Here is a 12,134-nt window from a genome sequence, read left to right as displayed (position 1 = left end):
GAAAGTGGTAACTAGGAAAGCATGACTAACTAGTTGTGGAAATTATGGGATGGATTGTCATGGCAACAGACCAGACGTCACTATCTGGGCATGTGTGTTCCATTTTTTGTCTCTTTCTTATTTTCAGACTGCAAGACTTGGAAAGAGAAGAGTGGAAAAAGATATACATTTCTCCTACAAGAGAAACCTCAATTTTAACATACAAAAATAAATTTATTTTTGCAAAGGGCCTGTATAAATTGTCTTTTCGAAACAGTGAAGAGCGAAGAGTGGCATTTGGAGGGTTAACTTTCTGTTAATTCTCTGGCTAGAGGTTTTGAGGTATGAGATAAAGATGCCGGGGTCGCTAAGCAATGAAGACGAGGCACAGGACGAAATGGATTTTGAAGACGAAATACCAGGTGAGGGAAGGGGGGGGGTGTCCTTCAGATATTTTACGCTGCTACGGCTTGTCGAATGCGGGGAAAAGGGCTTGTCCTGCGTTCTGGATTTGCTGGAAGGGAGGAGGGGTGGGGTGCTCTAGCAGAGCACAGTCATGCTATTATTTTGCACGACCCGTGTGCGTTCATCAGGGACATGGGTCTACACTTGTCGCCACTCTTCATATCCTCAAATGTTCTTTATGGAAATCCTAGGTTTGCGGTTGGAAGGACGATGAAGTGTTTCTGCCAAACACATTGTCCGGGGGAATTCGCATTCGCACGAAATTATCCGAAATCCGCGACTGTATGAGGCCATAAAACTCCATTTTACACTTAACTGCGATATTCATAGACTACTTATTAGAAATAACACTCTTTTTTGTCATGCGTTGCATTATCAATATTCTTCTGGTTTTCTATTGCTGGGTAATCATGCCTCCGCTGACAGTGATAGTTGATCTGAAGTCTCTCAAAGTTTAAGACTCGATACCATCTGCCGTCTCTCTGCAGCATCCGAAGGAAGTGTCAGTAGTGTGCTAGGGGCTCCGTTGTTTAGATCAGGCTACAGCAGTGGTCTCAGGGGTGCTAAAGCCACGTGTTACAAGGAAACACTTGACATCAGCTGTCCGGACTGTCTCGTTCCACGGTCTTGTACTCCAGCCAGTCATTCGTTTTTCAACCAGGGGAGATGACGTGTTGTGTCATAGTATTTTAGATTATTTTTTTACCAGTTTGTTGCAGTTATTAAGAAATATGTTTCAGTATTTCCTTTGATTTGTTTACACTCAACACATGGTCTCTGACAGTGATTAATGTATTGCACAGACTGTACAATATTGAAACAAATGCAAATGAAAACCGAGGCAGGTGAACTGCAGTGTAAAATGTGTAGTGACAGAGATGACATGACATTTATTTACACAGCTAGTTTAGAAGAGTGGCCCTCTAGTGTGTGGCTTGCATGGAGAGCAGGGGGGTCATCAATCTTTTCCATCCATCTCTGTCCAGCAGGTCTTAAATCTCTGGCAAGCCACTGCCTGGTGTCGGAGATGATGTGATAAAGTGTCCTTACAGCATTGTCCTCAAGACATACTGTACCAACCAGGATCTGAAGACTGTCATGTTGGTTTGGTAAATCTAATCAAATCAGTTTGGTTACTGTTGCCATGGTGGCTTCCGTCCTTCCGTCCCGGTCTGTAATAGTTTAGCATTAGCTTGGCATCAAGAACCAATGGGAGTGCTGCTTTGGGCTTGTCCCCCTCTTCATTTACCTACTCCATAACTGACACTGGCTACATCAGTTGGTGACTGTTCAAAGCACCACTCACAAGTGATAAATGGATATGTTTAGAATCAGATTGTGGGGAATCTGGTTTCCTTCTGGAATGTTCCCTTGTAAATGATTCTGCTAAGTGGATGACTGGGAAGGTGTGTGTGTGTGTATGCCAAGTTCCTTTTTTTGTTTAAAACAGGGATGTCTGAGAGATTTTAAATGAGGGCAGCTGGAGAGGGAACTTTCTGGAATGAGATGCATCCATGACAGCCTGCCCTTCCTCGTATCCTAGCAGGGTTGTCTACCAACAGCCGCTGTCTCTGTGGCACTCATACAGTTTGATAACAACCTCTCGTGTTATTACACTAGCTGCTCATGGTCACACAAGGTTCTTTCATGTTACGGTACGTGACTTATTCCAGAACTACACCCATCTTCAAGATTTGTTTTCCCTGCTCAATTATTTAATCCTCATCTGAAAATGAAAGATTATCACAGGCTTTTATGTGTCTACAAAACTTACCCCCAATTGCATGGAGCTATTTTTGGAGGATCCACAATGAAAGCTGACACCATTTCTTTAATTCTTTTCGTGCCTGCGTGCGAGTATCTGCGAGGGATGCAGTCATACAGTACATATGCGCGCACGCTTGTAGCTGTAATCTTCACATGTTGTCTGAGGCACATCTGTTACTCTCCTTCTAGTAGCCTGCACTTTGTTCCATAGGCCTGTGAACGTTGGGAACAATGAGGAGCTCTGTACTGTATTACCCTCCTCACATCACAGCAGCTCAAATACTGTTTAACCCTAATAGGCTCTGTGCAGAGAAATGCTCTCTCTTTCTCTTTCTGTCTCTTGCTCTCATCTGTCTATCTTTCTCTCACTCTCTCTCTCCATCAAATGTTTTATCTTCTCTTTCTCCCTGTTTCTTTCTAGCTCTCTTCTCCGTCTCTAGCTCTATTACTCTCTTTCTCCTGCCCCCCCTTCCCCCGCAATCTCTCTCTATCACTCTTTCCTCTATCTCACTCATTCTCTGGGATAAGAAGTCATTATGTGGGTATTTCCATCCAAAGCCTGTGATAGACAGAAAGAGAGAGAGAGAGAGAGAGAGAGAGAGAGAGAGAGAGAGAGAGAGAGAGAGAGAGAGAGAGAGAGAGAGAGAGAGAGAGAGAGAGAGAGAGAGAGAGAGAGAGAGAGAGAGAGAGAGAGAGAGAGAGAGAGAGAGAGAGAGAGAGAGAGAGAGAGAGAGAGAGAGAGAGAGAGAGAGAGATGAAACGTAGGATTTCACACCAGGGATTCAGTTATGAGTCTCCCCTCTAATGGTCTGGCCTAAGGTCAGCCCTTGTGGTTCTCCACCTTTGCTTCTCCACTGTGCTTCTCCACCTTTACCTGCCCTACCCTACCCCACCCTGCCCAGCTCTACTATCCACACTTGAAAGGTGTGCACAGGTGCCAAGTGGAGCAGCCTGCCCTACAGGCGTTCTGGATGTCGCTGGGCCTGGTGCCAGCCTGTGTCCTCGCAGCCACATGCCAGAGTAATACCCCCTCTACACCTGGCACAGCCTGGTCCCCTCAACCAACAGGCTGGTGGTCCCCTTGATTCCTGCCACAGATCAGGGTACTCAGCTCACAGTCTTGGCCTCCAACTGGAGCACTGGTCCAGAACAGGAAGTCCCCTACGTGAATGGACTTCCTGATGAGGGCTACTCCTTCCTGCCTGCTTTGGATACCTAAGTGTGTCTTTTGTTTATTTAATTGGACTGGACAGCAGTGTTTCAATTAATTTGATTGTTACAGGTTAAGAGCAGAGAGACAGGGAAGATCTGGCCAATCACTGGTGTAGGGGGCGTTTCCTTCTGTGTTTCTCCTCTACTCTCTTCCTCTCCTCTCTCTGTCTCTCCTCTCCATCTCCATCTCCCTCTCTCTGCTCTCCCCTCCTCCTTCCCCCTTTTCTCCTCTTTCTCTCTCCACTTCTCTCCACTTCTTCTGTCTCCTCCTTTTCTTCTCCTTCCCTCTCTCTGTCTCTCCACCTCTCCCCTTCTTCTCTCTCCTCCCTATATCTCAGTCTGTTCTTGTGTCGGTCAGATATGTAATTGGAGCTGATGACATGCCTAGCAGGCAGGCAGGAAGGCAGGCACACAGACACACAGGCAGGAAGACAAACAAAACCAGGCAGACACAGACAGGAACAGAAACAGGCAGATACACATACAGAAACATAGACAGAAACACATATAGGAACAAGACAGAAACACAGGCAGACACACAGACAAGTACACAAACAGAAACAGGCAGACACACAGACAAGTACACAAACAGAAACAGGCAGACACACATACAGACAGACAGACACAAGCTGACAGACAGACCCACAGACAGGCAAACAGACAGATACATAGACAGGTAGACAGAAAGACAGACAGGAACACACACAGACACACAGACAGGAACACAGAGCGGCAGCCAGGCGATCTGGCAAATACACAGACAGGCCAAAAGACAAACACGCATTCAGACAGACATTCAGACAGGCATACAGACAGACAGACAGATACATTACACAGACAGGCAGACAGACACCCAGGAAGGCTAACTGACAGACTGATGAGGATGCAGGCAGTCAGAGATGCAAGCAGCCAGGGAGGCAGTCAAACATTCAGACACACAGTCAGACAGACAGACAGACAGACAAGTCAGACAGACAGACAGATATACAGACAAGAAGCACAGCCTCTCAGACATGACAGACTTCCCTTTGTGAAGCGCCACGAAAAGATTGGCCTCAAAATAACTCAGGCAACATGAGCCAAAGCCATGCGGTAAAGTCAATATACAGATAGACCACAGAAACATCCATTTAAATGTTTTCTCGTACATATGTAATCCAAATGCCTCTGCATTTCATATAACGGTCAAAGTTGTGTTGATTGGGCCCCTCTAGTCAGACAGATTTGACATCTCTGTTGTGAACACAGCAAGTGCCAAAGGCATATTCATCACCTACTCATCTGCGTTAATACGGAAACAAACACAGCCTTGAGGGAATACAGTACGTGCTGTGTTGAGCCCTCTCTCTGTGTGGACCCCCCCCCCACAGCATGGCTAAACACTGGATGAGTGGATGGTGAGATTCTTGTCTGGCTGTCTTCCTTCTCCCCTCCATCCCCCTCCCTCTCTCTCTCTTCCTCTCTCTCTCCCTCTCTCTCTCTCCCCCTCTCTCTCTCCCCCCTCCACTCACACGCCTTCCCAGGAGAAGGCAGGGCTGCAGGGCTTGTGTCGGCTGATTGACTCTGATACACATGCTGCATATTTCATGTCCTCCAGTCTGTGTATGTGTGTCTGAGTGCGCGTGCCTGCGTGTTCTTGCGTGCGTGTGTGCGTACGCGAGTATACAGTACGCCCGCGTGTGTGTGTGTGCGAGCGTTTGCGTGTGTTTGTGTGAGTCTGACAGTGGGGATGCGGCACCCTGGGAGTGTTTGTGTGTGTGTGTGTGAGCCTCTTTTCTAGTGATGTACTGTCTGCTGTCGTTCTCTCCTCTGTGACCTGCTGGGGCTCGCCGGCTCCGTGTCTGTCTGGGTTGTGCCAGGGCAGTGGGGGGGCACACACACACGGCCGCTGAGCAAGGCTGTGTGCATCAACCCCGGGACAGCACTGGAGCCAAGCAGCACATTAGGGCACACAGAGGGGAGACTAGGAGCCAGGAGGTTCCGTTTCCTTGTGAATAAAACGGAGATGTGAATCCTGGCTGCTTGGGTCAATGAGCAGGAAGTTAAAGCCCAGAGGGTACAAGCTATAATAACACACCTATAGCAGAGGTGGTTCGGTGACAGCTGTCACCCAGCCTCCCTAACTGGAAGACCAGCGCTGGACTCGGTCACCGCTCACGTGTCACCGAACCACCTCTGCTACAGGTGTGTTCTTGTAGCTTTATCCAGGGTCGGGTGTGGAACCTTGGACTGTGTGGGTGTGACTCGTCTGTGTCTGTGTGTGTGTCTGTCCCGTCCAGATGAGGACGAGGAAGGAGGGCGCGGCCCCGTGCCCCTGGCGGCGCTGGACAGCTTCTTCTCGGACGACGACGACTCCCTCAAACAGCAGAAGAAGAAGAAACCCAAAAAGATGAAAGAAGGGAAGATGACCAAAGTGAAGAAACGGAAAAAGGAGGTGAGCTTTGTGTGTTGAGAAACTGAAAAACGAGTCTGAAAAAAGATTCTCAGCAAATAGCATTACTTGATATATGTAGCTTATATATTAATAGGAGATACCTTATATTAGTCTGAACTGTATTGTAGAAGGGTTGTTACTGTGTGAGAAACCTATTTAAAAAATGGTTACTATAGCTCATTAATGCTTTATTGATTGCCTTTGTGTTGTGTTGAATTTTCTTGGATTGGCCGGGTCTTAATTTGAGACAGAAGGGTGTCTCTGGCTAGGGGCACTTGGCATCCGTGTCTTAGTTAGTGCCAGTGTAAGCTGTGGACACTGGGTGCCAGGTTAGTCTGGAGATCAGGCCTGGCTGTGTGTGCGTGTGCTCCTTGTGTGAGTGTGTGTGTATGTATGTGTGAGAATGCGTGTTTGAGTTTGTATCTGTGTGTGTTTATTTGAGTGTGTGTGTGGGTGGGTGTGTGTGGCCAGGAGTGCCAAAGCTGTGTGTGCCAGTGTTCACAGCCTTTGTGACAGAGTTACCCTGACAGCCGAACTCTCCCAGACTGTGGTCCTCCCTCCCCTCCCCAACACACACATACTCCCATTCACCGCCAGCAACTCGGCCCCAAGGTAGCCCCACCACAGTCCACTCTCCACTCTCAGAAGCAGCCCTCCAGAGAAGGCACCAAAGAGAGCCCACGTTATATATCCGACGCTTCCATGGTCCTCATTAGCTGGAGGGGAACCTGACATGCCGCCCCCACTGAGGGTAACCCCGAGTGCGTGGCTAAAGAGCTGGGTACTAACAGCCCACACTGCCAGCGCCCTGAACCCCTGGTCCTTAGAGAACCAAGGGATTCCTGCTTTGAGGCATACACCTAACTCCTAGTGTCTGCAGTAGATCATGTGGATGTGGTTAGGGGTTCTTCTCCACACTAAACATTGACTAAGCCATACTCTTTGTCCATGTAGTCTGTCAGTGACTTGGACTGTGTGTTTGTGTTTGTGTGTCTGGTACAGTTTCTGTCATTCATGCCCAACACTGACCAGTAAGTAGCAACTGTGCCAGTGACAAAGCCAGGGTGTTCCTGCCAGCCCTGACCATTAGTCCTTTGGCTGCTTGGCTATGTCAGCCTGACCCCAGACTAGCCTGCAAGCCCCAAACAGACTGGCTCTTGGCTGTTTGGCCACAACAGACACAGTACCCAACACTGGACCCTGCTGGGATAATAAGGGGGACTTCCCTCTCTGTCTCTCTCCCTAACCAGGCACTGTCTGTATGTATCTCTCTGCCTCACTACCTCTCTCTTTTTCTATCCCTTTATTCCTCCTTTCCACTGTTCATCGCTGTCTTTCCCAATCTCGCTCTCCCTGTCGCTTTGTCTCTCTTTCCTTCCGTGTCTTTCTTGGACTCTGTCCTATTATCTCTTTCTCTCTCTCTTACTCCTATATTTTTCTCTATTTCCCCTTTTCTCTCTCCTCTGTGTCCCCATCTTTCCATCACTTTCCCTCTCTTTATTTTGGTCTCTCTTATCCTCCCTCTCCCTCTCTCTGTCTCTCTCCATTTATCTGTCTCCACCCTATTTCTCTCTCTCTCTCTCGCCCCCTCTCTCTCTCTCCCTCCTTACTGCACCAGTGTTGGACAGTCACAGCTCTCCAGCTCTGTAGCTTTCCCAGCCATGCATCCTGTGTGTGTGTGTGTGTGTGTGTGTGTGTGAGCAGGGCCTCAGCACCATCTGAGGATGTGGGTGGTGGCGGTCACAGCCTCTCTCCTCCCAGGGCAGAGCAGGGGGGCCTGGGTCACCGACTTCCATCAGCCCTGCTGCTCCAAGCCCTCCTGGAGAGCACACTGCTTCATTACTGCCTCACGCCTATTGGAGGATCTGTTTTGTTGAGATAGTGTTTTTGAAAGGCTTTTCTTTCCAGGATGTAATTTAGACACCCTAGTGAAGGATTCTGTTCAGGGACAGATCTTTTGTGCACGCATCCAACCTTGTTCTCCTGTCTGTGTGTGTGTGTGTTTGTGTGTGTGCTAGTGTATGCGTGGGTATGAGTTTGTGTATGTGCACATGTGTATGCGAGAGTGCCTGTGTGTGTGTGTGTGCGTGTGCACGTGTAAGTGTTCCTGGGCGAGTGAATGCTCTCTGCTCAGACCTCAGTTCATCTGGCTGATAACATCTCATCTTTGTTTGTGTCGCCCTACATCATGTGTTTGTGTAATGTTGGACTCTGGTAGCTATAGTGATGATGAAGGTTCAGCTCACTGCTGCCTACCCCCTCTGCAGTAGCTCTCGGAATTAACAGTGGTTTTGCCTCCCTGCACCTCCCCCTGCACCCCCCCCCCCCCCCCTACCTTGCGCTCACACGGACACACACACACACACATTGAATGCATGCCCGCACACACATACCTCATACGTACACACACAGATACACACACACTGGCATGCAGCCGTGCGCACAGATACACGCACGGTGACACACGCTTTCATGGATGTCCACAAACATGTACGCACACTCACACACTCATATACAAATACACTATTTATCTTTCTCTCTCTCACTCTCTCTCACTCTCTCTCTCTCTCTCTCTCCCTCTCATTATCTCACTCTTCTACATAAATGAGATTTGTCTAGACGGCCTCTGAAACACAGAGTCTGCTACCACAGGCCTCTGCATAACAAGCTCATTATGCCGGGGTCTCTGATTGGATAACACTGTTCCACTGGCTGGCGCTGCTAGAGAGAGAGAGAGAGAGAGAGAGAGAGAGAGAGAGAGAGAGAGAGAGAGAGAGAGAGAGAGAGAGAGAGAGAGAGAGAGAGAGAGAGAGAGAGAGAGAGAGAGAGAGAGAGAGAGAGAGAGAGAGAGAGGGAGAGGGAGAGGGAGAGGGAGAGGGAGAGGGAGAGGGAGAGGGGGGGGAAATAAATGAGAAATGTAGTGACAGTAAGAAAGACCAAGTGTACTGTGGAAGAGAAATAGAAAGAGGGAGAAAAGGAGAGTGAGAGAGAAAGAGGGAGAGCGATAATGAGAGTGAGAGAGAGAGAGTTAGTGAAAGAGACACAGAATGAGAGAGAGAGAGAGCTCCAGACACTGCTCGATCTGGTTGCCATAGCAACACAGCCAGGCTGCTGGTTGGGTTGGCGGGTGCTGCGGCAATGTGAGCCTTTCCCCTGCTCTGCAGAGCGAGACGCCTGCGAGTCTCAAACACACACACACACACAGGCACACACACACACACACAGGCACACGCACACACACTTACATATACAGACACACACACACAGTCACACACACACATAAACAAACAACTACCCTCCTCCACAAACACGCACAATGCATGCATAGTGTGCACAAGATGGCAGTATCCTAACACACTACCGATAAACTATAATCCGTAATTGACCCTCCAGATGTTGTTTTAGCTACTCTAGGGGCACTACACATGCCTCTGTTGACTGAGCTGCACTGCTCTGATTGGTTGAGATCAGGCAGCACAACCCCTGATTGGCTGTGCTGTCCCAGGTGTGTTGGCTGTGTGTGCACTTAGCATTTGCAGAGATGAACGTGTGTCTGACAGTGGCCTGCAGGGGGAGCTGTATGTGAACCCGACAGCTGAGACTGGCCTTTTGGATCAATGCAATAATACATGGATGCAATTCAATTATTTAGCTTTCTTCTCTGAAAACACAAAGAGTCGAAAACACCCTTTATTTGGAAGCGGGAGACGAATACGGAAGGAGTGGGAGAGTTGGAGCTGATGGATTTCTTTATAAAAGTTTGCTATGTATTCAACGTGTGTATTTTGTTGATGTCAGTTGTGTGAAGTAGAATGCACATAATCATGTTTATATGAGTGAGACCCACAGAGCCTTAATGAAGTCATTTACTGATAATGTGTGTGGGTGTGTGTTTTGTATGTGTTTGCGTGTTTTCATTTGTGTGCACATATGTTCGCATGCACGTGTACGTACGTGTTTGCGTGGGCGTGTGTGTGTGTGTGTGTTTGGGTGTAAATGTGTGAGCGTGCGTGTGTGCGTGTGTGCGTGTACATGCGTGCTGTTGTGTGTGTGCGTGACTGCTCTCCAGGCAGGGGTCCAGGGCCTGGGCCCTGTAGGGGTCGGAGCCTGCAGCGACCAGGAAGAGGCCTCGGAGAGGGAGGATGAGGAGCGGCCGGAGGGGGGCTCGGAGAGCGAGAGCAGCAGCTACGCCCCCACCAAGAAGAAGAAGAAGAAACCCAGGGAGAAGAAAGAGAAGAAGCCCAAACGGAAGAAGAGAGAAGAGGAGGAGGACGATGACGATGACGATGACGGGAACATGAAAGTGAGCTCTTTTTTCCATTGGCGGGAAAATTATTATGATAATTTTTTGAATTTTTTGTGTACGTTAGTGTTTGTTGTATGTTCATGTGTGAGTGTGTGCGTGTGTGAATGTGTGTAGATGTTAGTGTACGTGCGTTGTCTGTGTGTGGGTGCACGCGTGTGTGCTTGTATGTGTTCCATCCTGGGCAAATGTGTGTGTGTGAGAGTGTGTGGATGTCTGTACATGTTTGTGAGCACATGTGCTTGTATGTGTGTGTGAGTGTGTGAGTGTGTGAGAGAGTGTCTGTGCGGGAGAGCTTGAGTGTGGATGTCTGCCTGTGTTTGTGAGCCCATGTGCTTGCCAGACTAACCCCCCTGTGTGTGTGCGGCGCCCCAGGAGCCCAAGTTGTCGAGCCAGCTGATGGAGGAGTGGGGCCTGGAGGATGTCCAGCACGCCTTCACTGAGCAGGACTACCGCACCCTCACCAACTACAAGGCCTTCAGCCAGTTCCTCAGGTACCTGTCTGTCTGTCTGTCTCTGTGCTGGTGTGAATCTGTAGGCTTTGGGGAGCCTCTTTCCTGACCCTATCGTATAATACACAGCTCACACACAACCCCCCATCCTCCTCTCTTACACACACAAGCCCCCCTCTCACACACACACCCCTCCCTTCAGACACACACACACACAAACAGATCCCCCCCTATTGGTTGACTGCCACAGGAGTTGTCTGGCTTGTGTGTGCTGTCCTGTCTGACTGTGTGTGTCTCCCAGGCCGCTGATAGCCAAGAAGAACCCCAAGATCCCCATGTCTAAGATGATGACCGTGCTGGGGGCCAAGTGGCGGGAGTTCAGCGCCAACAACCCTTTCAAAGGCTCCTCTGCCACCGCCGTGGCCGCCGCTGTGGCTGCCGCCGTGGAAACCGTCACCGTGGCCCCGCCCATCACTGTCAGCCAACCGAGCTCCCAGCCAGGGCCAATCAGAAAAGCCAAAACCAAAGAGGGGAAGGGTAATGTTTGCCAGCTCGTCATGTTTTGGTTGCTCATGCCTGTGTCCCTGTTCTGAGGCTTCCCTCCAGACTAGTTGCATGGGGTCTCTGTTCTGGAGGGGAAACATAGCACAGGTGTTGGAACTAACGGTTCATACTGGTGCTTTACTTGAGTTTGGTGGAGTGTTTGAGAATGGGGGCCCAGTTGTGTGTATGTGTGTTTGGATGTGTGTACTGTGAGCGTGTGTGCGTGTGTGTGTGCGTTGACTTCATGTAGAGAGCTTAGAGAAGCATGCACCAGGCCCAGGATGTTCAACAGTGATCTGGTGTCTCAGGTCCAGGAGTGAGGAAGAGGAACAAGACGGCGAAGGAGGGGAAGAAGAAGCCCAAACCCAAGAAGACCAAGTCCAAGTCAGGCCAGAGTGGCAAGAAGAAGAAAGCCTCGTCCGTACGTTCCTGCTCCTCTGGTCCTCCTCTCCAGCAGGACACAAACCATCACTAGGGAAATACACTCATGATTAGAGAAAGATTATAATTTTTTTGTATGGCCTTTGGGGTCAAGTCAACTGTAAAACTGATAATGTCTCGCTCTCTATTTTTCTCTCTCCTCTCCCACTATTTCTCCCTCTCACTAATTCTCCCTCTCTCTATTTCACTCTCTCTTTCTGTATTTATCTCTCTCTATTTCTATTTCTCTCTCTCTCTATTTCTCTCTCTCTCTATTTCTCTCTCTATTTCTCTCTCTATTTCTCTCTCTATTTCTCTCTCTATTTCTCTCTCTATTTCTCTCTCTATTTCTCTCTCTATTTCTCTCTCTATTTCTCTCCCTATTTCTCTCTCTCTCTCTCTCTCTCTCTCTCTCTCTCTCTCTCTCTCTCTCTCTCTCTCTCTCTCTCTCTCTCTCTCTCTCTCTCTCTCTCTCTCTCTCTCTCTCTCTCTCTCTGTGTTTGTGGACCAGAGTGAGGAGGACTTCCTGGAGGAGTCGGACTTTGATGACATCAGCATC

At 49.0% G+C, this 12,134-nt stretch overlaps 1 protein-coding gene across 1 annotated transcript in view; it reads left to right on the top strand.

Moving 5' to 3' along the window:
- Positions 1 to 334: 334 nt before the first annotated feature.
- Positions 335 to 12,134, top strand: part of chd5 (chromodomain helicase DNA binding protein 5) — a 32,210-nt gene continuing 20,410 nt past the window's right edge. Inside the window, exons 1-7 of the mRNA XM_084705816.1 lie at positions 335 to 401; positions 5,703 to 5,857; positions 9,927 to 10,160; positions 10,536 to 10,654; positions 10,914 to 11,149; positions 11,464 to 11,576; positions 12,087 to 12,134. The exon at positions 12,087 to 12,134 is cut by the window's right edge and continues 79 nt beyond it. Of these exons, the coding sequence (XP_084561942.1) occupies positions 335 to 401; positions 5,703 to 5,857; positions 9,927 to 10,160; positions 10,536 to 10,654; positions 10,914 to 11,149; positions 11,464 to 11,576; positions 12,087 to 12,134 (972 nt within the window). The remainder of the gene's footprint in view (positions 402 to 5,702; positions 5,858 to 9,926; positions 10,161 to 10,535; positions 10,655 to 10,913; positions 11,150 to 11,463; positions 11,577 to 12,086) is intronic.

Source organism: Hypomesus nipponensis, chromosome 9 (genome assembly GCF_054491055.1).
Source record: "Hypomesus nipponensis isolate SF chromosome 9, ASM5449105v1, whole genome shotgun sequence".
Taxonomy (NCBI): domain Eukaryota; kingdom Metazoa; phylum Chordata; class Actinopteri; order Osmeriformes; family Osmeridae; genus Hypomesus; species Hypomesus nipponensis.
The sequence above is the reverse complement of the archived record's forward strand: the minus strand, read 5'-3'. Positions and strand labels throughout refer to the sequence as shown.